We start from the raw sequence: 25,881 nt of genomic DNA, 5'->3' as shown, positions 1-25,881 counted from the left end.
GATACAGGTCAGCCATGGTCTAACTGAATGGCAGAACAGGCTCAAAGGGCTGAATCATCTCCTCCTGATCCTATGTTTCATGGCCGATCTGTATCTAAACTCCATTCATCTGCTCAACATTTAAACTGAGAGATGCTGCATCCATAAGCCTAAACCTTTTTTAAACTCTGGTTTGGTCTCAGCTGGAGTATGATGTTAAATTCTGGACACCACACTTTAGGAAGGAAGGAAGGATGTCAAGGCCTTGGAGAGGGAGCAGAGGAGATTTATTGGAATAGTACCAGGGATGAGGGGGCTTCAGTTAATGTGAAGAGACTGGAGAAGGTGGGATCGTTTTCCTGAGAACAGAGAGTGTGGAGGGGAGATTTAATAAAGGTGTTCAAAATCATGAGCGATTTGGATAGAGTAAATAAGGTTAAACTGTTTCCAGTGGCAGGATGGTCAGAGGACACAGGTTTAAGACGATTGGGAAAAATTTAGCTGGGTAGTTATTGGGAAACATTTTTTTTTAAATTTCCAGTGAGTTGTGATCTGGAATGTGCTCTCTGAAAAGGAAGCAGATTCAATAATAACTTTCAAAAATGAAATTGGATGAATATTTGAAGGGGAAGCATTTACAGGGCTCGAGTGTGACTAATTGTATAGTTCTTTCAAAAAGAGATGGCACAGGCATGATGGACCAAATGGCTTCCTTCTGCAGTGTATAATTTTATGCACCATCTCCCCTGCCAGGCTTAATCTCACCTGCAATCTCCTGTCCGTTTCCTCTAACGTTCTCCCTACGTCGATGATTGATGTCTGTATTTGCTGGTTCTGCTGTGTTTTTGCTTCGATCTCTGCTCTCACTCGGTCGATGGCCTCCCTCGTGCCGGTGTGACTCGCTCTGTGAGACGCTTTCAGCCTCCTTGCTCGGTCCCCCTCCTCCTGCAGGATTTCCCTGTCCAACAGTTCAGTTCTGCTGCTAATCTCATGCAGCCTCTGCATGTTCTCTCTGAAGCTTTGCTTCAGTTTGCTCAGGTGCCTCTGCAGCTCCCTCTCCCGCTCATTCTCCAGCTGCAGCTCCCTCTCCCAGAACTGTTCTTCCTCAAGCTCCTCTTCATTCCTCCTGATCGCCTGCTCCAGCTGCACCAGCTGCTTCTCAAAGTTGGGGACGCCAGGCTGTTCCCAGGATTTAATCTGGCAGTCAAAAGATTCGTGTTGGGCGGAGACTGAGCTCAGCTTCTCCTGCTGAATTAGAATCAGTTTGAAGAGATCTTCCTTGCTCGCTGGAGGCTTGGAGACGTTGCCTTGGCCCTCTGCACCGTTTAGCTTCTTGCCTCGCCATTTGTTCTGGAGAGCGAGGTCAGGGGCACCCAGCGACCCGCCTGTGAACGTCAGGGATTTCTTCGGCTCCCGACGCTTTGGGAGCTCGGGATTGGTGGGTTTGGCAGGGAGGAGGGCAGTCCTGCTGAGCGAAGGTTCCAGACTCTGAGCAGCGTTGCCCGAGACCGGTCTCTCGGAGTGAGTGGAGCCCGTGCGGCGTAACAGGAATCGGACATCGTTGGCGTACTGCCCACACTTGGCCAGCAACTGCAGCGGGCTCTCATTGGCCAGCAGTTGGCGTTCACTGTCACGCAGTTTCTGAATCAACACGTAGCGGCCGGTCTGACCTGCAGTGGGAGCAAGGTTCAAATGTCAGAGTTCAAATCAATGCGGTTTGACTGCAAGGTGGGGGCCGGGGAGTGTTCCTTCAGGAACAAGCCCGAGATCTCCAGGAAATAAAGGTGTGGATTGAGAGATTTATTTATTAGGAGGTGTTCAAACAGTCATTGAGCTCATTGAGTCCATGCCAGCTCTCTGTAGAGCAATCCACTTTCCTGCTCTATTAAACAAATTTGCAGGGCTACAAGTGCCCATCCAATTTCCTTTTGAAATCACTGATTGACTTTGCTTCCACCACCCTCATAGGCAGTGACTTTCAGGCTATTGCCGCTTGCTGAGCGAAATATTCTTCCTCACATCCCCCCTTGCATCTCTTGCCCAAAATCTTAAATCTGTGCCCGCTAGTCCTTGTACCATCGGCTAATGGGAACAGCTTTTCCTCATCTACTTTATCCAAAATGGTCATAATCTTGTACACCTCTATTAAATCTCCCCTCAATTTCCTTTGCTCCAAGGAGAACAATTCTAACTAATCCAAGCTAACCTCGTAGCTGAACTATCTCATTCACGAACCATTCTGGGAAACCTTTGCTGCACCCTCTCAAGGGCCATAAGCCCTTTATCATTTAATCTTTCTGCCCTCCACCCAGCTGGTCCATGAATGTCCTTTAAGGAAGGAAACCTGTCGTGCTTATCCCATCTTGGACTATATGTAATTCCAATTCCACACCAACATTGTTGACTCTTAACTTCCCTCTAAAGTCACCTAGCAAGTCATTCAGTTGTATTAAAAACGAGACCTTCTCAAGGGATACAAGAGATGGAAAAATAAATGTAAATAAAAATAAATAAATCGCTTTGCCAGCAATGCTCACATCTTAAGAGTGAGAAATAATCTTAAAAACCAGGATTGTGATCTTTTCCAACTCCCTGTGTGCGAGATTAGGAAACTCAGCTTGGAATAGAAATCCTTGGGGATGGTAATTTGTGACCTTCTAAATCTTATCCTTCTCCTGCCTCGTTTTTTTTCTGCTGGCACTGGTGAAAAGTTCTGTTGCTATGTGAGAATATTCACAAAACAGCAGCCACGTGACAGTGAAATGTGCAATGAATCTGAAATTGATTGACAGTTATTGGATGAAGCACAATCGACGAGATTACTGAATGTCCTGTTATCATATTTTTAGAACTCGGATGGCCAGCTAGGAGATTCTTTCAATAAACTTCATTTTTGAGGATTCAATATGGTTTAAAGAACTGGACATTAACACTGGTCTCTCACTGCTTTAGGTAGGATTAATATCCAATGTCTACTGATATTGTCCGTCAGAACTGCAAAATCACGAGTGGCTTTCTACCATTATCTAACCTTGTGAGAGGCCTAACGATTACTGATCCATGGCCTCGCCCCTCGCTATCTCTGTAACCTCCTCCAGTTCTACACTCCTCAGAGATCTCTGTACCTCACCGATTCCGGCCTCTTGAGCTTCCCTGATTTTAATTGCTCCACAATTGGTGGCCATGCCTTCAGCTGCCTGGTCTCTAACCAAAAAGTTAAATGAAATCTCCAACCTGAACCATCAAAATGCCTGATTTTTAAATTAATCCAGGGTCCTTATGTTGAATTTCTGAGTGATGATGTATCTGTCTCTCAGTTAGTAAGGAGCTAGACTCAGAGCATGTGGGTGGATGTTTCCTCTGACTGGCCTCTGTCCCACACTCCATACAAACACCGCCCTCCCACCACCCCCCCAAACCTCTAACCCTAAGTGTAAGGAATTTTCCCTCCACACAGCTTATTTAAAAATGGAAAGAATTCACACCTTATCAGATAATGGTCAGTTTTTCCAGCAGGCGTGGTAACAAGAGGTACATGAAGCAATACCCAGTAGAAACAAGTGTGCCTTTATTTTGCACCTTTAACATAGTCAAACGTCCCAAGGTGCTTCCCAGCAGCGTTATCAAACAAAAATTTGACATTTATCCACATTAGTAGATATTAGGTTAGGTGACCAAAAGCTTGGTCAAAGTGGTGGGTTTTACAGACTGTCTTAAAGAGGTCTGGGATTTTCCGGCCTGTCATGGGTGGGACCAGCGGCGGGCGAGGCAGTGCCCCAGCCAGACCCCATTGACATGCGGTGGGACCAGCCCCGGGCGAGGCGGTGCCCCAGCCAGACCCCATTGACTTGTGGCAGGACCAGCTGCGGGCGAGGCGGTGCCCCAGCCAGACCCCATTGACTTGTGGTGGGACCAGCCCCGGGCGAGGCGGTGCCCCAGCCAGACCCCATTGACTTGTGGTGGGACCAGCGGCGGGCGAGGCGGTGCCCCAGCCAGACCCCATTGACTTGTGGCAGGTCCAGCCATGGACGAGGCGATGCCCCAGCCTGACCCCATTGACCTGTGGTGGGACCAGAAGATCCTGGCAGGTGCGGAAAATCCCACTTGAGGAGCGAGAGAGGCAGAGAGGTTCAGGGAGGGAATTCCAGAGCTTAGGACCCAGGCAACTGAAGGTATGGCTGTCAGTGGTGGAGCAATTAAAATCCGGGAATCTCTAGTAGTCACTTTTCACAGTTCCCAAGTTGTTGGCCATCCATCACCACTCCCTTCCTGACCCCGTGACCTCACACTACACCCTTCTGGACCCTGTCTGACCCTGTGACCCAATACTACATCCTGCCTGACCTCTGTCTGACTCCACACCATGCCTGACCCCAGACTTGCCTTGGCCTTGAGCGTTCTAACATTTGACCCAGTTACTCTGGCCTGTTTCTTGACAGTATTATTCAGTGGCAGAGTTTGCAGTAATGGCACCAGGATCACTGTCTCATTCAATCCCAACTCTCCATCCCATTGCCCCAGTACAACCCCTTCCCATCTGATTCAAAACTCATCTCATTCCATTCCCCCATCCCAATCACCCCACCCTATTCCATCCCAATTAGTCTGGGCACTCACCTATGGCCTGCGCTAGTGCGATCACCACCTCCTGACAGGTAGTCTCTTCAGAGACTCCACACACCACACGCTGGACTCCATCCACCCAAACCTTTAGCTCCATCACTGTACAGCTCGTTCCTGGCATCGAGTGACCCGGTCAGTGTGGAGACAGCTCTGAAACAGAAAGACCAGGTTCTATTTCAACACACACAATAAAATAATGACACTAAACATAGCCATGTAACTTTTCCCTCCTTAATTTAATGTTTTGTCTTCCTCTTCCCAAAGACTGACTCCATGCTGGTATATGGTGTCTAAGCTTCTGTTACCTCATTACTCTAATGTGTCAGAATGGATTACAAAATGACCAATTTATATTAATAAAGTGTCTTTAAAATGATAAAACATCCCAAGGCACTTCACAAGAACATTATAAAACAAAGTATGGAACTGAGCACATAAGGTGGCTTTAGGTCAGGTGACCAAAAGCTGGATCAAAAAAGTGTCGCTGTTCCAGCATGGGAGGCATTATCACAAAGCATAATCCTGTCCTCATCCCAAAATCCAAATAAAATAGGAACTTGCATTTCCATAGCACCTTTCAAGACCTCAGGATATTTCAGAACCCCCTTATAGCCAATGAAGTACTCTAGTTGTAATGTAGGAATAGCAGCAGCTAGCTTCTGCACACTGATGTGATGATGATCAGACAACTGATATTTTCAGTTATTTTGGCTGGGTGATAATTATTGACCAAGGTCACTCGGGAGAACTTTCCTGTTCTTCAAAATAGTGGCCAAGAATCCACCCAAAATGCCAGGTGCAGTTCGGTTTAATGTCTTATCTGAATGACAGTGAGGCGATCCCTCAATACTCCCTCTCCAACAATTCAGTACTGCCCTTCTGACATTGCTATGCTCCCTCAGTACTGTCCCTCTGACAGTGCAGCTCTCCCTGGATTTCTGACCCAGTACAGAGCTATATAAACCTCATGCCAGAACTTAGATCATTGACATTTCAGTGAATATCAGCACTGACTGTCCTTCTCCATGTGAAAAATACAGAGAAAATTATCCATTGACCAGAAACTGAACTGGAGCAGCCATATAAATACTGTGGCTACAAGAGCAGGACAGAGATTGAGAATTCTACAGCAACCATGACTGCCCAAAGCCTGCCCACTATCTAAAAGGCACAAGTCAGTGTGATGGAACACTTTCCACTTGTCTGGATGAATGTAGTGCCAACAACAATCATGAAGCGTGATATTATCCAGGGCAAAGCAGCCCACTTGATCAGCATCACCAACTCAAACATTCAGTCTACCACGAACACCGTATTTTTTATTCGTTCATGGGATGTGGGCGTCACTGGCTGGGCCAGCATTTATTGCCCATTCCTAATTTCCCTTGAGAACTGTGTGGCTTGCCATTTCAGAGGGCATTTAGGAGTCAACCACGTTTCTGTGGGTCTGGAGTCACATGTAAGCCAGACCGGGTAAGGATGGCAGATTCCTTTCCCTAAAGGGTATTAGTGAACTAGATGGGTTTTCACAACAATTGACAATGGTCATCATTAGACTTTTAATTCCAGATTTTTTATTGAATTCAAATTTCACCATCTGCTGTGGATTTGAACCCGAGTCCCCAGAGCATTAGCCTGTGTACCTGGAGTACTATCCAGTGACAATACCACAATGTCACCACCTCCCCTTGCACTGCAGCAACTCGTCAATCCTCCTTTGATGGCCTTCCAAACATACGACCTCTACCACCTGGAGGGGCAAGGACAGATCATATTTGGAAACACCACCACCTGCAAGTTCCCCTCCAAGTCACACAGATCCTAATTTATATATATTGCCGTTCCTTCACTGTCGATGGGTCAAAGTCTTGGAACTCTCTCCCTAACAGCACTGTGGGTGTACCTACACCACGTGGACTGTAGCAGTTCAAGAAGGCAGCTCACCACCATCTTCTCAAGGGCAGTTAGTGATGGGCAACAAATGCTGGCCTTGCCAGTGACACCCACATCCCATGAAAGAATTTTTAAAAACTGTAATGTGTTTTGTAGATTTTCATCAATTATATCTGTTACATTGTTAAATTATTCCAATATGATCTAGGATCTCTACTCTAGTTATTTGAGTGCAATTTAACAGACTCTCCTTTCCTCATTTCAAACTTCTGGGAGTCACAAGACATAATATCTTTATTTAATCAAACCAAACCTGTTCATTTAGAGGTCACTCCCTGACGTTAGTAGTGCGCTGTGGGTGTACCTGCACCATATGGACTGCAGCGGTTCAGAAAGGCAGCTCACCACCACCACCTTCTCAAGGGCAACTTGGGATGGGCAATAAATGCTGGCCCAGCCAATGAAGCCCACATCCCGTGATTGAATAAAAAAAGGTTATAATGGTGTTTTCGGGGACAGTGATACAGTGGGTCTGTTATCGATAACACAGCACAAGTTCAAAACCCATCAGACCAGTTTGGAGAACGCAAATTTAGTTTAAACAAACAATCTGAAAATAAACCAATTGGAATCAGTAAAAGTGACCACAAAGCTGTTGGATTGACGTAAAAACCAGCTGGTTCAATCGAGAAGGAAGTCTGCCATTTTAGCTGCTCTGACCTCCACGTGACTCTAGACCCACAGCAAATTGACTCTTAAACGCCCTATGCTCTTAACTTTCCTGTGAAATAGCTGAGTAACACCCTCAGTTGTATCAGCCAACTACCAGCAGTTCAATAAGTAGGCTCTTCTCGGGGCAGCTAAGGATGGGCTGGCCCAGGCAGTGACTCCCAATCCATCCTCAGGAAGTGAAGGGAACGGAGGGAGGTTCTGTTAAATTGCACTCAAAGGCCCGCAACTAGCGCTGTATAATCTCAACAATGTCCCCCTTACAGGGGGAGAGTGCAGTGCCTCGTGTCAGTCATCACACAACCCCAGGCTCATGTCAGGAAGAAGACCTTTCCCATCTTGGAATCACCTTTTACCCAGTCCAAGACAAATTCACTTCCCCAATCCAGCCCCCGTCACCAAGTAGTGAGAGACAGCAAGTGGAAGGCACCAGGATCACGAGCTAGTGGGATTAACAGGAGGTGTTAAGGCCACTCCAAAAAAAAAGCCATTTAAGATAATTGGTTAACAAAATCCAGGGGTAGATGAGATTTTTTTTTAATGCAGTCAGTTGTTATGATCTGAAATGCTCTGCCTGAAAAAGGGCAGTGGGAGAAGATTCAAGAGGAACTTTCAAAAGGGAATTGGATAAATATTTGAAGAGGAAAATTGTGCAGGACGATGGGGAAAGAGCAGGGGAGTAGGATGAATTGGATAGGTCTTCCAGCACAGTGGGCTGAATGGGCCCTTTCTGAGCCATAATTCTAAAGAATTTCTTACTAGGGATGATAAAAGATCCCAGTAAACCCGCCCAGAGCTGGAAGCTGAGACTGAGTGTAAGTGACATTGATGCCTCTCAGTATTGCACCAGGATGTCAAGTGTTGTGATATCAGTTTGATTCTACGTGTCAACACAGTAGTTAATTCACAGGGAACATTCATCTTCTTAGATTTCAGCAGCAGTGAGAGTTTGAGCTTGGCATTTGTAGCTGAAGATTAATTTCTAACAAGGCAGCTCGGGCTGAGTTTGCACAATCACGAGTTTCTTTTGACATTGTGTTGGCTGCGGAGGCCATTTGGAGTTGTGTTTTCATCTCCCACATTGGAAGCTAAAACCCATTTGATTGTGCCCATGTGATCTCTGCTGTTGTAAGGGTTGCCAACCCTCCAGGATTGGCCTGGAGACTCCAGGAATTGAAGATTAATCTCCAAAACACTGTAGGCAAAACCTGGATTGGTTGGTGGGGGTGGGATCATTTGGGGTGTTAAACAAATGAACACACTTTTGTTCATTAGTTATAAAAGTAGCAAAGGCTGGATCAAAGGCTGTTTGACTGACATCCAATTGGCTAATGAAGAGTTTGTTTCTCAAATGGCTGTCTCTGGGGGATGAGACATCACGATGATAGCAGAGTTGGATGACCAATTCCAGGAGCTTGGGAACAGGGACAACAATAGCCATATTAGACAACCAATCGGAGAAGCTTATGGGCGGGGCAACATGAGGATGGTCACATTAGGTGGCCAATGGCAGGAGTGTGGGGGCAGGGCAGTTGGAGGTGGGAGATCACTTGAGGAAAGCTCCAGAAATACATTCAACCAGAGCTGGCAATGCTGTCTTTAATGACTGGCATTAGGGCAACAGGCTGTGGCCCAGGACAGACAAGTCCTTCCAGTACTACCCTTCTGACAGTGCGGCGCTCCCACAGTACTGCTCTTCCAGCAGTGCAGCACTCCCACAGTACTGCGCCTCTGACAGTGCTGTGCTCCCTCAGTACTACACTAGGAGTGTCAGTCTGCATTTTGAGCTCAAGTCTCTGGGACTTGAACCCAAGATCTTCTGATTCAGGCATGAGTGAGGACAAGCCGACTAGCCTGTGCCATTGTTGCTCCTCGTATCTGCAGTGTCAACAGAAGCAGGTCAGCTGCATAGGGAGTTGGCCTCAGTCCAGAACTGTTTGTCGACTGTAATACAAAGGGCTCCTTCAGTGCTTGAGAAATTTAGAGTCATCCCTCCGATAGCTGCCACATCACTGTCACATGGACAGAGTTTCTCTAAACCCACCATATGTCCCACGCAAGAAGGAGCCCCATTTGCCTCGCTTTGCTTTTCAGTGCTGGCTGCAAACACAGAGCTTATGAGGTTGCATGTTCTTCTAAACGGTGACTGATTAATGGGACAAGACCCACGGCTGCAAAGCCACTGGTAGTCGCAGTACAGCGCATATGGAACAGTGAAGGACAGTTCATGACCATCGAGCTCTTCTGTTGAACGAGGACCAGGATTCTGACTGCTGTCATTTCTCAAACCATCAATTAACTTAATTCTGTTCACAGGATGCAGACAACGTGCCACATGTTTCTCATTTCTAGCTGCCTTGACGGAGGGTTTTCCATTGTGTCTGTTTGTTTAACTGATCGCTGGTTTATCAGGTTCAACAGCAAAAACAACCTGTATTAATATAGCACCTTTAACAGAATAAAACGTCACATAAGGAGATATCAGGACAGGTGACCAAAAGCTTGGTCAAAGAGATGGGTTTTAAGGAGCGTCTTAAAAGGAGGAAAAAGAGGTAGAGAGACAGAGAGGGTTAAGGAGGGAATGAGCTTAGAGCCCAGGCAGCTAAGGCCCAGCTGTCAATGGTGGAGCCATTAAAATCAGAGAAGCTCGCATTGAGAGTGGGAAAGATATCTCAGAGGGTTGTAGGGCTACAGAGATAGGGTCAGGATTTTCATCCAGGTATTGGACTGAGAACAGAGACAGTCACATAAACTGGCACCACTGACCTGTGTGCTGGTATCATTCTGTCTCCATGTAATTTTGCAAGAGCTGGATCAGGAGCTGGACTGTTACCTACCCACAAGTGGCATGTTGCTGATTAAGATAATTAAGTACAGATGGACATACATATGAACAAGGAGCAGGAGTAGGCCATTCAGCCCTCGAGTCTGCTCCGCCACTTAATAAGGTAATGGCTGATCTGATAGTAAAAGGAAATCTGCATCCCACCTACCACCAATAACCTATCACCTCCTTGCTTATCAAGAATCTATCCACCTCCGCCTTACAAATATTCAAAGACACTGCTTTCACCATCTTTTCAGGAAGAGAGTTCCAAAGACTCACAACCCTCTGAGTGAAAACATTTCACCTCACCTGTTTTAAATGGGCATTTACTTATTTTCAAATGGCATCTTCTCCACTTCCATCCTGTCAAGACCCCTCAGGATATTATGTTTCAATCAAGCCGCCCCTTACTCTAAACTCCAGCAGATACAGCATGATGCCACCAAACACATCTTCCCTTCACACCCCGGCGGCATTCTGCAGGGATTGCTCCCTCTGGGACACCCTGGTCCACTCCTCCATCACCCCATACACCTCAACCCCCTCCCACAGCACCTTCCCATGCAACCGCAGAAGGTGCAACACCTGCCCCTTTACTTCCTCTCTCCTCACCGTCCAAGAGCCCAAACACTACTTTCAAGTGAAGCAGCATTTCACTTGCACTTCCCTCAATTTAGTCTACTGCATTCGCTGCTCCCAATGTGGTTTCCTCTACATTGGAGAGACGAAACGCAGACTGGGTGACCGCTTTGCGGAACACCTTCGGTATGTCTGCAAGCATGACCCAGACCTCGCTGTCGCTCGCGATTTCAAAACTCCACCCTGCTCTCATGCCCACATATCTGTCCTTGGCCTGCTGCAACGTTCCAGTAAAGCTCAACGCAAACTGGAAGAACAGCACCTCATCTTGCGACTAGACACTTTACAGCCTTCCAGACTGAATATTGGAGTTCAACAACTTTAGATTATGAACTCTCTCCTCCATCCCCACCCTCTTTCCGATCCCCCATTTTTCCAATAATTTGTATTTTTTTTTCTTTTCCCACCTATTTCCATTATTTTTAAATGTATTTCCATCCATTGTTTTATCTCTACCTTTTAGCCCATTTCGATCCCTTCCCTTCACCCCACCCCCACTAGGGCTATCTGTACCTTGCTCGTCCTGCTTTCTACCCTCAATGTCACATTCCTTAGATAATATCACCACCTTCAACACCTCTTTGTCTATGACATCTTTTGGCAATCTCCACCTATCACTGGCCTCTGGCCAGCTCTATCTATCCCCCCCCCCACCTTAAACCAGTTTATATTTCACCTCTCTTCTATTTTTCCTCAGTTCTGTTGAAGAGTCATATGGACTTGAAACGTTAACTGTGTTCCTCTCTGCAGATGCTGTCAAACCTGCTGAGTTTTTCCAGGTATTTTTATTTTTGTTTTGGATTTCCAGCATCCAGTTTTTTGCTTTTATTCCAGCGGATACAAGTCTAGTCTGTCCAACCTTTCCTCATAAGACGAACCACCCATTCCAGGTATTAGTCTGATAAACCTTCTCTGAACTGCTTCCAACATGTTTACATCCTTTCTTAAAATAAGGTGACCAGTACTGTACACAGTAGTCCAAATGTGATTTCACTAGCGCCCTGTACAATGAAGTATAACCTCCCTACTTTTGTATTCAATTCCCCTCGCAATACATGATAACATTCTATTAATTTTCCTAATTACTTGCTGAACTTGCATACTAGCCTTTTGTGATTCAAGCACTAGAACGCCCAGATCCCTCTGCACCTCAGAGTTCTGCAATGGCCAATTACGGCCATGGAACTGGGGTTGTGTGGAATTTTTCCAATCGGTCTGCGAGATACCCGTGCATCAGGTGCTGCCGGACTCAGTCTCCCGAAGGCAGACCGGGCTGGGGGGCGGTGCAGCAGCAGCACCTCGGGAAGGCTTAGCCCCAGTTCAGCAGGCAGCTCTCTCACCCAAGACAGAAGCTGTGGCTTCAAAACAAATTGAAGGCAATTGAACACATCAGCCGGAATTTCCAGACCCTCTCGCAGCAGGTTCTCCCATGGCAGGGCCAGTGAGCCATTGAAATCTCCATTCACGTCGATGGGAATGGAAGATCCTGCCAGTGTGAGAGGCTAGGAAATTCTGGCCATAATCGATGCTGATGCTTCAGGGCAGTACCAAGGGAGCGCTGCACTGCGGGAGGGGGCAGGGGCAGTACCGAGGGAGCGCTGCACTGCGGGAGGGGGCAGGGGCAGTACCGATGGAGAGGCTGCTGCACTGCGGGAGGGAGCAGTACAGAGGGAGTGCTGAACCATCGAACGTTTGTGCACACTGTTTAAAAGGTATTGTTAGCCTATGTTAAACAGGCTGTGAAAATTAGGATAATCTAACTTTCGAGAAATTCTGCAATTTTTCATAATTCAAAAAAATAAGATCAGCATTAGTGTTAATCTGGAACTCTTTCCCTCAAAAAACAGTTGAGGCTGGTGGGGTGGGGGCAGGAGGGCGGTGGTCAATTGAAAATTTCAAAACAACGTTTGATAGAATTTTAGTAGATAAGAATAATTAATGGAACTAATGCGGATGGATGGAGTTAAGATACAGGTCTGACATGACCTATCTCAATGGCAGAACAGGCCTGAGGGCTAAGTTCCTGAAGGGTGGGGTCAGGACAATTTGTTTTATACATGGGTTACTGAGACTCCCAGGAGGTGGGGAGAGGGAGCAGAATCCAGAATAGCTTCTAAAAAGGAGAGTGAATAAATATTTGGAAAAGAAATTTGAAAAGCATCAAGAAAGGAGGCTGAATGGCCTCCTTCCTTGCTGTAAAATTCAAATACTCTAGGCGGAGATGAGTGGCAGGACAGAACAAGTCTGGGCACAATGCACTTCCCCAAACCTGTGTTAACCAGTGGTGAATTCACCACTCTACCCTTTGCAACACAGTCCTGTAGCAAGTCACAAACCAACAGCTCACACATAATTTACCCACTGGCAGAAAGGAACTTGTGGCTAGTGATTAACCGGAACTTTGCAGGAGTGAAGCAAACAATCAAATCACCTGTGAAACCACAAAAGGCGGCATTGACATTTCATGCTCACTGCTTGTACGCACACGGTTACAAGAATGAGAGAGAAAAAGAGCTACTGTACAAGCAAAGGAGAAAGCAAACAACATTTACATTTTTATAGCACCTTTAACAAACTCAGGATATCCGAAAACGCTATATTTATAAATAATGAAGTAATTTTGAAGTGTAGTCACTATTGAAATATGGAAATATATCTCCTATACCCAATTTATTTTGTCCTATACAAATTAGAAGTGATTGTGGAAGAGAAACTGCTTCTCTCGCTATGTTTTTCAGCCAATCCCTTGCATGCTATTGCCTTGGGATATTTTGTACTTTGCCTTAGCCATTGTGTAGGTTAGATGTTGCGAGAGTTCAATCCTGAGCCAGCTTCGTGTTTACAGGACTGAAATCAGCTTCCCTCTGATCAGCCAGCACATTCACATCCACAAACCAGAGAAACCACTTTTAACATTTGTGCAAATTCACGATGGCAACCATTTTCTTTACTTCTGTTCTGACAATAGATCACAGACCCGAAGTGTTAACTCTGTCCCTCTCTCCACAGATGCTGCCTGACCTGCTGAGTATTTCCAGCATTTTCTGTTTTCATTTCACCTTTAAGCGGTGCGTTTATTCAAACATTTCCTGAGTATGTCGCAGAGGAGAGAAGAGTTACAGAAGCATGAGGAGGGTTTGCTGGGAAATACAAAGGTTTCTTAAAGCAGGAATAGAAGTTTGCATTTCTATAATGCCTTTTACATCCTCAGGATGTCCCAAGGCCTTTACAGCCAATGAAGTGTGGTCACTGTTGTGATGTAGGAAACTCAGCAGCCAATTTGTGCACAGCAAGCTCCCACAAACAGCAATGTGATAATGACCAGTTTTAGCTATTTGGTCGAGAGATAAATATTGGTCCAGGCTATCAGGGAGAAACTCCACTGATCTCTGAATTGTGCCATTGGTTTTGGTGCTATAAATACAATCATTCATCCCGAATGGTCTGTGCCGGTGTTAATATACCACAATAATGTCTTCTCACCCATCTTCATCTTACTCTATTAGCATATCTTTCTATTCCTTTCTCTCCCATGCGTTTATCTCTCTTTCCCCTTAAAAGTTTCTATTATGCTATTCGTCTCAACCACTCCCGTGGTAATGAGTTCCACATTCTCACCACTCTCTAGGAAAGAGGTTTCTCCTGAAATCCTTAATGGATTTATTACTGACCGCCTCCAAGCTATGATCTCCCCGAGTAGTGGAAACATGATCTCTCAGTTTAGCCGATTAATTTTTTTCAGGTTTAAACCTCCCTCAGTCTTCTCTTTCTTAGAAAAAAAAAGCTCATGGTATAGGGGGTAACGTATTGGCATGGATAGAAGATTGGCTGGCTAACAGGAAGCAGAGAGTAGTCTTCTTCAGGTTGGCAGGATATGACAAGTGGTGTGCCACAGGGTTGAGTGCTGGGACCTCAACTGTTTACAATTTGTATAAATGACTTGGACGATTGGATTGAAGGGATGGTTGCCAAATTTGCTGACGACATAAAGATAGATAGCAAGGTAAGTTGTGAAGAAGACATAAGGAGGCTACAAACATATATAGATAGGTTAAGTGAGTGGGCATAGATCTGGCAGATGGAGTATAATATGGGAAAATGTGAAATTGTCCTTTTTGGCAGGAAGGATAAAAGAGAAGCTTATTATCTAAATGGTGAGAGATTGCAGAGCTCTGAGATGCAGAGGGACCTGGGTATCTAAGTGCATGAACCACAAAAGGCTATTATGCAAGCAACTAGGAAAGCAAATAGAATGATATCATTTATTATGAGGGGAATTGAAATAAAAAAGTAGGGAGGTTATACTTCAGTTGTACAGGGCACTAATGAGACCACATTTGGAGGACTGTGTACAGGATTGGTCACCTTATTTAAGGAAGGATGTAAATGCGTTGGAAGCAGTTCAGAGAAGGTTTACCAGACTAATACCTGGAATGTGTGGTTTGTCTTATGAGGAAAGGTTGGACAGGTTAGGCTTGTATCTACTGGAGTTTAGAAGAGTAAGAGGTGACTTGATTGAAAAATATAAGATCCTGAGGGGTCTTGACAGGGTGAAAGTGGAGAGAATGTTTCCTCTTGTGGAAGAATCTAGAACTAGGGGTCACTGTTTAAAATAAGGGGTCACCCATTTAAAACTGAGATGAGGCGAAATTTTTTCAGTCAGAGGGTCATGAGTCTTTGGAACTCTCTTCCTGAGAAGGTGGTGGAAGCAGAGCCTTTGAATATTTTTAAGGCAGAGGTGGATAGATTCTTGGTAAGCAAAGGGGTGATAGGTTATTAGCAGTAGCTGGGATGCAGGTGTCAGGTTACTATCAGATCAGCCATGATCTTATTAAATGGCAGAGCAGGCTCGAGGGGCCGAATGGCCTACTCCTGCTCCTTGTTCATATGTTCAGTCTTACTCAGCTCAGACCTGAACTAGAGCTCATGACTGGCCTTGCCTGCATGGCTCATTGACATGATGCATTTAGTGAATCATGGGGTGGCTGTGTGGGAGGGCTGATGAATGGAATGGCTCCTTTAAAAGATCAAACCTGGTTCCGTTGACAATCTTCACATGCAGCCATGTTGTAGCTCCAAGAGTGTATGGAATGGTGAGCTGAGATACACACTCCTCTGGTTCAATTCCTGGGAAGTACTGAGTGAGCTGATCTCAGCCACATTGTAAAACAGTGCAGCAGATATAAGAAGCCCAAGTGTTAGGGCTGATCTCTGCTTTTTCCTGGACAGTCTGTACATGGAAGGTACGTAAGGATGGACTATGATACTGACATTCAGTGCTTACTTCAGCCATTGGCACTCACCATCAAAGCTTGTATTCGAGTCACACATCCATTGAAGATGGGATGTTACCACAGCAACAAGGTAAACCATTCAGCAGAGTAGTGAAGGATTAGCAGAGACACTCTCCATTTGGGCAGCTTTCGTGGTTGATTTTTTTTTTAGCTTATTTACTGTCAGTTGCGGCTGAGTGGGTTGCACTTTCGCCTCCGAGTCAGTAGGTCGTGGATTCAAGTCCCATTCCAGAAATTTGAGCATAAAATCCAAGTTGACAATCCCAGTGCAGCACTGAGGAAGTGCTAAGGAGATGTGTCTTTCAGATGATAGGTTAAAGCAAGGGCCCCATCTACCGACTCAAGTGGATATAAAAAACATAAGGAGCTGTGAATAAATTGATAACCATGATTCCTACTTTACAACACTACACATAACTTCATCACCTGGATGAATGCAATTCCAACAATACTAAAGAAGTTCAACACCACCCAGGACAAAGCAGCCCACTTGATCAGCACCCCATCCATCTTACACATTCATTCCCTTCACTACCAGTGCACAGTGACACCAGTTGTACCATCAACAAGATGCACTGCAGCAACTTGCCAAGGTTCCCTCAACAGCACCTTCCAAACCCATGGCCTCTTATCACCTAGAAGGACAAGGGGAGCAAACACATGGGAACACCATCGCTTGCAAGCTCCCCTCCAAGCCATAACCTATCCTGGCTAGGAATTATACCACCATCCCATTCAGTCACTGGGTCAAAATCCCAGAACTCCCTCCTTAAAAGCACTGTGGGTGTACCGACACCACATGGGCTGCAGCCGTTCAAGGCGACAACTCACCACCACCTTCTCAAGGGCAATTAGGGATGGGCAATAAATGCTGGCCTTGCCCGTGACACTCAGCATAAACAATTTTTTTAAGTGCTTTGCTGCAACTCTGCAATTGTGAGAAGTAAATACAAGCTCTTTACTGATTACAGAAACACCTGTGTCAGTCAAATATCCAGTGAGTAGGTTATTGTGAATAAGTCCCTGCTTGTGCTGCACACCCTGTCTCCACGCTTAGTGACAGAATATACCCAATGGACAGGATTTATAATAACACTGTGGTGTTGTCTCCCACTAGTTGATATAAATAATACTCTGCTTTAACGGTAAGAGAGAGAGAGAGATGGAAATTGGACAGAGTGGACTGCTGGGGGTGGGGGGGTGCACACAGATGGTGAGAATCCAGAAATGGAGAGGGAGAAAAAAAAAGTGCAACAGAAAGAAACACAGGGGAGAGAGAGAGAGAGAGAGACACACACACACTTTTGGGAGAGAGTGAAGGAGTGAGACATGGTGAGGGAGAGAGAGTGCACACGAGAGAGAGAGAGAGAGAGAGAGAGAGAGAGAAACAGGGTGGAGAGTGGGACAGAGACAGAGAGGGAGTGAGAAAGACAGTGGGGGGAAGGGAAGGCAAGAGAGAGCACAAGAGAAAGACAAAGCAAGAGAGATGGTGAGGAAGAGCAGAAAAGAGGAAGGGAACTCTAAAATTTTTAAAAAGCCAACAGATATGCGACATTGGCAGTGAAGCTGTTTGGAGGGGTTTGTTTGCTGAGGTGGGCTGGTTTCTGGCGCCAGGGATATAATAATGAATAATCAGCAAATTTTGTCTTATAATGCTCCTGTGAAGTGTCTTGTGAATTGTTACCACTTTAAAAATGCAGGTTGTTACTAGTAAACTAGTCACTATTAAACTAGTCAGAAAATGCTCCTCCACATTCCTGCTCTTTAAGTTTGTAACGTCTTCCACCTGTTACATGTCTATTGTGTGGAATGTTCTCTGACCTGTTCTGAGCTCTCTGACCCTGACCAACACAGAAACTGGCACACTAAGAATGCATTAGAATAAACACAGAGTTCAATCCTCCCTTCCTCAGGCAGCAGCTCGTGAGAACCTGCTCCGAAAATATTTTCATAGCTAAAATGTGCATGACCCTTAACCCAACATCACTGAGAACCAGGGAATCATTAACTTTTACAGCAAGTTGTTGTATAAACACTGCTCCTTTCTTGCTATTTACTGACTTTTACTTTGTCTTATCACTCTGTTCTCAGCTTAGCAGCAGGCCCAGAGAGAGGACCAATTATCACTTCTGAAGTGATAATTCAAATCAGTGATAAATGTGATAATTAATTGGTGATAAATTTTCAGCTCTGAAGGAGAGTCACATTGGACTCGAAATGCTAACTCGGTTTCTCTCTCCAGATGCTGCCGGGCCTGCTGAGTTATTCCAGCGCTTTTGTTTTTATTTCAGATCTCCCGCTTTCCCAGTATTTTGCTTTAAAATTTCCACTCTGTCTCCTGAGGCCATTTGAAACCTGCTCCGTTCGCCAGCTTCTCCCACCACCCCCCACCCTGCCCCCAGCAGCTTTGCTAAATTGTTACGATCTGGAATGCACTGCCCGGAATGGCTGCTGCAACACATTCAATAATAACTTTCACATGGGAATTGGTGAGGGCTATGGGGAAGATCAGGGGAGTGGAACTAAATTGGCTAGCTCTTTCAAAGAGCCGGCACAAACATGACAGACCGAGTGGCCCCCTTCTGTACTGTTCTGTAATTCTTTCACATCTGCATTTTATTAGCAAAATGGATGTTGGAGTGTCTTTTGCTTCTGGAGGAAAGCTAAAAAGTGATAACGATCAGATCAGCATTAGACCAGTTTTCTTTCCCTGTCTCTTAAGTACAGAAAAAGAGTGTTGACTGACAGCGGAGACACAGTTCAGGAACAGCTACTCAGTCTGTGCAAACCCAGCAATTGAGAAAATGTCATCCCATATTTGCACAGGATGCTCCAAATTTGAAAGCAGGTAGGTTAAGCAGCTTTAACCGAGGATGATGAATACATGGGCCTGAATTTTCTGCTCATCAGGCACGTGCAATCGGCAGGCCCAGGAGCGGGACTGGAAACGAGCCCCCAACCGTGATTGGTCCCCGACCGCAATTTCACGCAGGTTGGCCAATTACCGGGCAGCCGGCGTGAAACACGCGGTGAGAAAGGCTCAGCACTGCCAGTGGGGGCAGGAGGGGGAGGGCGGTGGGCACTGATGTCGCTGCGGGTGCTGGTGAGCACTTCCACTGAGTTCCCTGAAGGCAGACCAAACAAAACAACTAGAACGCTGCAAAACATGTCCAAAGGCTGCACCCAAAGGCATACCTCAAAAAACAGCTGCTTCATCACTTCCCTCCGAACCCGCGACATCTACCACCCAGAAGGACGAGGGCAGCAGACACATGGGAAGACCACCGCCTGCAAGTTCCCCTCCAAGTCACGCACCATTCTGACTTGGGACTACATCACCGTTCCTTCCCTGTCGCTGTGTCAAAATCTTGACTGGAAGAAGGCAGCTCACCACAGCACTCTCAAGGTCAGTTAGGGATGGGCAACAGATGCTAACTTAGCCAGGGATGCCCACGTCACAAGAACAAATAATAAAAAACAATTACGGCAGTGAATACACTTCTAATTTTTTTCATTGGCTGTAAAGGAACGTTGGGACAACCGGAGGTTGTGAAAGGCACTATATAAATGCAATTTCTGGTTGAGCTTTGGGAAGTACCTGAACTTTCCGGAATTCTTTCATGAAAATTTTGTTTTTGTAATTCGGCAGGTGTTACATAGAGGGGAGCAGGTAAGGTGGCGGGACAGGGGGAGGGTGAGTTAAACACCCATCATTCTACAATAGACTTATTATCTGAAATTAGAAGTTTGTCATTCCAGTGTGTATTCACTGTGTAAACCGGTAAACTGTATAATGTTTAACCACTTACAAATCTTTTGACAGAATTCCATGTAAACATTATCCAGCCTGATAACACAGTCTGCTGCTACCCAGTATCGATGAAACCATGATATGGGGGAGGGTTCAAGGGACAGGATGGTCTAACTTTAAGTACTAACAGGTCTCACACAGCTTGCCTCTGCACAGTTGGAGGAGTCATTGTTTTACCAGAGTCGGAGTGTTTAAGACATGTAGTGGATAACATCAGAGTCACTGCTTCACTCTGCTGTAATAAGTCCAATTTCACTTTTATTAAAGTATATTCTGGTAGTTAGGGGATTGCATTACAATCAGAGAGAGAGAGAGAGTTTCCAACACTTGGGGAAATTTATGGAGGCAACTCATCAATCTCAGTTACAATAGCAAACTGTTAGTGAATGAGTGCATCTCGCCAGCCATGGGGCTCAGTGGGTAGCACCCTCTTCTGAGTCAGAAGGTTTTGAGTTTAAGTACCACTCTAGAGACCGGAGAGTAAAATCCAGGCTGACACTCCCAAAACAGCTCTGCACTGCCCGAGGGGCAGCAATGAGAGAGCGTGTCCGAACCAATATCCATCTCTTAAATCAGCATCACCAAACAGATTACCTGGTCATTTATCTCATTTGTACCAAGTCACAGAACGAGGTATTAGGGCAGTTTACCAAAAACGTGGTCAAAGAGGTAGGTTTTCAGGAAGGTTTTAAAAGGTGGAAAGAGAAGCAGTGAGGTTTATGGATGTATTGTCAGAAGGGTGCTCGTTGATGATTGCACAGCAACTTGTCAGATACTGAAGCAGTCCGTACTCACATTCAGCAAAAACCTGGATGATCCAGCTTAGGCTGATAAAAGGCAAGTAACTTTTGCACCACTTGAGCACTGGGCAATGACCATATCCAGTAAGACAGAACTTAACCATCTACCCTTGATATTCAATGGCATTAGCATCAACAAGTCACCCTTCATCAACATCCTGGGAGCCACCATTGAACAGAAACTGAACAGGACCAGCCACATAAAGAGTGTGGCCACAAGAGCAGGTCAGAGGCTAGGAATCCTGTGGCGAGTAACTCACCTCCTGACTCGCCAAAGCATGTCCACCATCTACAAGGCACGAGTCAGGAGTGTGATGGAGTAGTCTCCACTTGGCTGGATGAGTGCAGCTCCAACAATACTCAAGAAGCTCGATACCATTCAGGATAAAGCCGCCTGCTTGATTAGTACCCCATCCATCACCTGAACCATTTACTCCCTCGATCACCAACACAGTGACAGCAGTGTGTACCATCTACCAGCAGCAACTTGTCAAGGCTCCTTTGACAGCACGTTTCAAACCTGCAACCTCTACCATCTAGACAGACAAGGGCAGCAGATACATGGGAACACCATTGCCGCCTGCAAGTACTCCTCCAAGTCACACAGCACTTGGACCCTTGGAAATATATTGTCATTCCTTCACTATCACTGGTCAAAATCCTGGAGCTCCCTTCCAGTCAGCACTGTGGGTGTACCTACACCACATGGACTGCAGCTGCTGAAGAAAGCGGCTCACCACCATTTTCTCAAGGGCAATTAGAGATGGGGGGTGGGGGGGTGGCAATAAATGTTGGCCTAGCCAGCGAAACCCACATCTTGTGAACAAATAAAAAAAGAGTTCCAGAGCCTATGGCCTAGGCAGCTAAAGGCACAGCTGCCAATGCCAGAGTGACTACAATAATGGCTGTGCAATGACCATATCCAGCAAGACAGAATTTAACCATCTCCCCTTGATATTCAATGGCATTAACAAGTCCAGAATTGGAGGAGTGCAGAGATCATGCCAGCCACGTCTTCCCCAACATGCACAGAATTGTGTTTGCAGAATGATACAACACAGTAGAGTACCATTTGGTCCATCATGTCTGTGTTGGCTCTTTGAAAGAACTATCCAATTAGTTTCACCAACAAAATGTACATTTTGCTAAAGTCATCCTCCTCCTGTCTCTACCTTAAATCTAATGGTCGCTTCCGAACTCCGCCCACACCAGTCACAGGACACCTCCCTCCCAGACTACTCCCCATTTCCCCAACCCTCCTGGAGTAACCCCTTCTGGATTCCCCCATTACTCCTGGACTCCCCCAATCCCTCCTGAATGCCCCCATTGCTCTGATTCCTGACCAATCCTGACCTCCCCCACAAGCGATCAGCTTGTGTTGGATAGTGGGCCTATCCCTGGTTTTCCTCTACTCCACCCTACAGCATACAGTGGGACAGACACTGCTTTATAACTATTGGGGAGGGGGGGGGGGGGGGGGGGGGGGGGGGGGGGGGGGGGGGGGGGGGGGGGGGGGGGGGGGGGGGGGAAAGGAGGGTGGTGCAATTCACTCACCGACTGCACTATAAAGGCAGCCTGAATCTCTGAGTACACAGTGCAGTTAATCTTTACCCAGGTCAGTACAAAGATGCATCACCTCTACATTCACCAGCATTGGCTCCCATGTTACTGCTCTTAACAACTTGTTGTTTACCTCAATGTGATTCACCACCAACCTTAACACATGCCAGTGCTTACACTCCATTTCCTCTTCCTGTGAAAAAATAATCAAGTTTCCAGAGTACATCGAGTTTGAATTGCGCACCTATTTTGATATTAACCACAACCAGAACATTCTTTCATGTACGTTCACCTGCCTGGGTCCTAACCCCCCCCGTAAACCTCTACATATCTCTTTCCGGAGGTTTCCCTGCATGGGCTGGTGGCAGGTGGGCAGGGTCCCTCCTTAACCCATCAGAGAGCACCAGCACCACCCCCCTCCCCCAAAGGTGCAATCCTCCAAAGTTCCCCTCCACCCATGGTCTTGCAATTCCTGCCACTTCCATTCCCCTCAGGGGACCTTCCAGCTTGGCATCTGGGGAGACTCAAGACCCACCTGGACTGGATCTAGCACAGCTCGCCTCCTCAAGCCCCGAGGGCAGGCAGTACCAGCAATGGCTTCAGCTCCCAGTGGTGCTGCCGGTACTGGAGACCTGTTGGCCTTTGAGTAGCAACTCTGAGGCAAGCCACCCTACCCCTGTGGGGCTGAGGTTTCACCTCTAGTCTAGATTCGGCCATTGAATGGCTGTGGGTTCAGCCAGTTTTCACCTGAGTGGTGGAGAGGTGCAGACCACGGTGCCCTGTAAAACTCAGCCCTATGTCCTTAAGGGTTCCTAGTGGAGGGGCAGCGAGGGGATATTTTGGTAAAGATAGGAATAGGCCATTCAGCCCCTCGAGTCTGCTCCACAATTTAATAAGATCATGGCTGACTGGACAGTAACCTGAAATCTGCATTCCACCTACCGCCAATAACCTATCACCCCCTAGTTTACCAAGGATCAACTCTGCCTTAAAAATATTCAAAGACTCTGCTTCCACCACCTTTTCAGGAAGAGAGTTCCAAAGACTCACAACCCTCTGAGTGAAAAAAATTTCACCTCATCTCTTTTAAATAGGCGACCCTTTATATTTATGATGCTTTTTCTAAATTAACCAATGAGGAGACACTCCTTACAGGAATGTAATCAGACCTAAAAAATAGGAACAGGAGTAAACCATGGAGCAGCCATTTAATACAATCATGGCCTCACTCCTCTTTCCTGCCCACTTTCCATATCCCTCGATTCCCTCAGACTAAAAACCTGTCTACCTCAGCCTTAAATATAGTCAATGATGGACTGTCGACAACCACTGGAGTACAGAATTCCAAAGATTCATAACCCTTTGGGTGAAGCAATGTCTCCTCATTTCAGTCCGAAATGACCAGCCCCTTATCCTGAGACTGTGCCCCTGCCACCACCTTCTGTTCTAGATCCTTCATCCTGCACCTCTGTCTATCCTGTCAAGCCCCATCAGTGTCTTGTACGTTTCAACGAGATCGTCTCTCATTCTCCTAAACTCCAGAGTATAGACCCAACTTACTCAGCCTCGAACCTCAGGGACCAATGTGTGACTGCCAACAAGTAAATATTCACTGCAGGAACATATCTAGAAAGCTATCAAGATAACCAAAGGCTCTTGAACTACTATGCTCAGAACATAAATATGCTTCTAACGAAAGGTGTACATGAGGAGATTCCCTCACCTGTAACATGGGAAGAGATGATCACAGGAAGGTTAGAAGTTTGGGAACACAGAACATTTTGGTCCCATTGCTTGACCGAGAATCTACGCAGTAACTTCAAACTGTACACCAACAGACAAACACCCACAGGGGTTACTGCAATTTCAAGTCTCACTGCAACTAAAGAATTAAATAACTTGCATTTCTGTGGCATTTTTCTCAGCCTCAAGATGTCCCAAAGTGCTTTACAGCCAATCAAGTATTTTTGAAGTGTCATCACTATTGCAATATAGAAAATACTACAGTCAATTTGTGCACAGCAAGGTTCTGCAAACAGCAATGTGATAATGACCACAATGTTTTTTTTACTGATGTTGGTTGATGGATAAATATTGGCCAGGAAACCAGGATAACTTCCCTGCTCTTCTTTGAACAATAGCCATGGGATCAGCTGTCAAAGAGGGCAGGCATGGCCTCAGTTTGACATCTCATCCAAAAGAGATGCCCCCCCTCCCCCCAACAGTACCACATGTCTGACAATGTAGCACTCCATTGGTACTGCCTCCAGCCCCCTGACAATGTGGTGCTCCGACAGTGCCGGTGCCCCGACAGTGCAGGCTTCCTCAGTACTGCACTGGGAGTGTCAGCCTGTTTCATGCACGTAAATCCTTGGAGTGGCCTTTGATTCCATGACTTTTTGCAACTAGATTTGACAGTTCAACTAATCAAGTACAAAAGCAAAAATGTACAAAGCTTGACCATGCTGACTTCAAATCAGGATGGTCCAGCACAGAGAGGCTATCCAGCCTCTCACACCTGTGTTAGCTGTCTGAAAGACATATTCCCTTTGTCTAATTACCATTCTCTTTCATCATACCCTTTAAAATGTTTGCTTTTTCAAATATTTTATCCCCCCCCCCCCCCCCCCCACCTCCCCTTTAAAGCTATTCTGCATCCCTCAGTTTCCGGTTAGTCAGTCCAGGTCTTAACAACTCTCTGCATAAGCACCCCCCAAAGCAATTAATTGGCTGTCAAGCACTTTGGGATAGCTGGTGATTGTGAAAGCTATTATAAATGCAAGTCTTTCTTTATCCTAAAATTATTCTAACTTCTTCCATTGTTCTTTTTCAATTCATTCTTGGCATGTGGGCATCACTGGCAAGGCTGGCATTTATCACTTGTCCCTAATTGCCCTTGAGAAGGTGGTGGTGAGCAGCCTTCTTGAATTAGTCCATGTGGTGTAGGAACACCCACAGTGCTGTTAGGAAGAGAGCTCCAAGATTTTGACCAGTGACAGTGAAGGCACGGCGATATAGTTCGAACTCAGAATAATGCGTGGCTTGGAGGGATGATGATTATCATTTTTTTCTCTAGTTACCATTTCATTGACCTGTGGAAAGTTTGTTCCCTTTGTATCTTATTGAAACCTTGGTAATTTTGATCCCCTCCAACAGATCTCCCTTCCTCTGCTGTAATGAAAGAACCCCAGCTTTTCCAAACTGTTCATAACTAAAGACCCTTATTCCAGGAATCCTCTCTTATCAATCTTTCCTGCGCTCTCTCCAAGGCTTTGACATTCTTCCTCAGAGATCAGACAACTGAAACTGGAGACAACATTCTACCTGGGGAGGAACCAGTGATTTGAACCGTTTCAGCATCACCTCTTTAGTATTCCATACTCCAATTTATAAAACCATGATTGAAACTCCTTTAAAGAAACACAAGCTGCTGGAAAGATACAGCAGGTCGGTGCTTTGGGTCCATTTTCAAAAACTCACTCAAATTGTTAACTGATCTATTCTCCCCCAGCTGCTGAGGGTTATCTGCATTTCAGATGTTCAGCTCTGGTTTCCAGCATCTGTTGTATTTCGCTTTAAAAGTTTTAGCGTTTTGTCTTCTCACTTTTAAAGATTCTTCTGATTTCACAGATGTAAAGGGCCTCATACCAGTTTCCAGCAGCTGTCAGGCACACCCGAGAAATGGCCTGATATATTGGGGCAGTTGGATGCCTTTCAGGCCTAAGG

General features: G+C 45.9%; 1 protein-coding gene across 8 annotated transcripts in view; it reads right to left on the bottom strand.

Annotated features, from left to right (window-relative positions):
* Nucleotides 1–25,881, bottom strand: part of LOC121282755 (ras association domain-containing protein 8-like) — a 70,680-nt gene that overhangs the window by 15,092 nt on the left and 29,707 nt on the right. For 7 of the 8 annotated variants that reach the window (XM_041196507.1, XM_041196504.1, XM_041196503.1 and 4 more), the window contains 2 exons: nucleotides 4,597–4,752; nucleotides 745–1,649 (listed from right to left, as the gene is read on the bottom strand). In XM_041196507.1, the coding sequence (XP_041052441.1) occupies nucleotides 745–1,649; nucleotides 4,597–4,723 (1,032 nt within the window). In that variant the 5' untranslated portion in view covers nucleotides 4,724–4,752. Of the gene's footprint in view, nucleotides 1–744; nucleotides 1,650–4,596; nucleotides 4,753–15,993; nucleotides 16,281–25,881 lie in introns of those variants that run through there. The other variant, XM_041196510.1, reaches the window with a different exon arrangement.

This window comes from Carcharodon carcharias, chromosome 10 (assembly GCF_017639515.1).
Source record: "Carcharodon carcharias isolate sCarCar2 chromosome 10, sCarCar2.pri, whole genome shotgun sequence".
Taxonomy (NCBI): domain Eukaryota; kingdom Metazoa; phylum Chordata; class Chondrichthyes; order Lamniformes; family Lamnidae; genus Carcharodon; species Carcharodon carcharias.
Note: the sequence above shows the minus strand (reverse complement) of the source record. Positions and strands in the feature narration are given on the sequence as shown.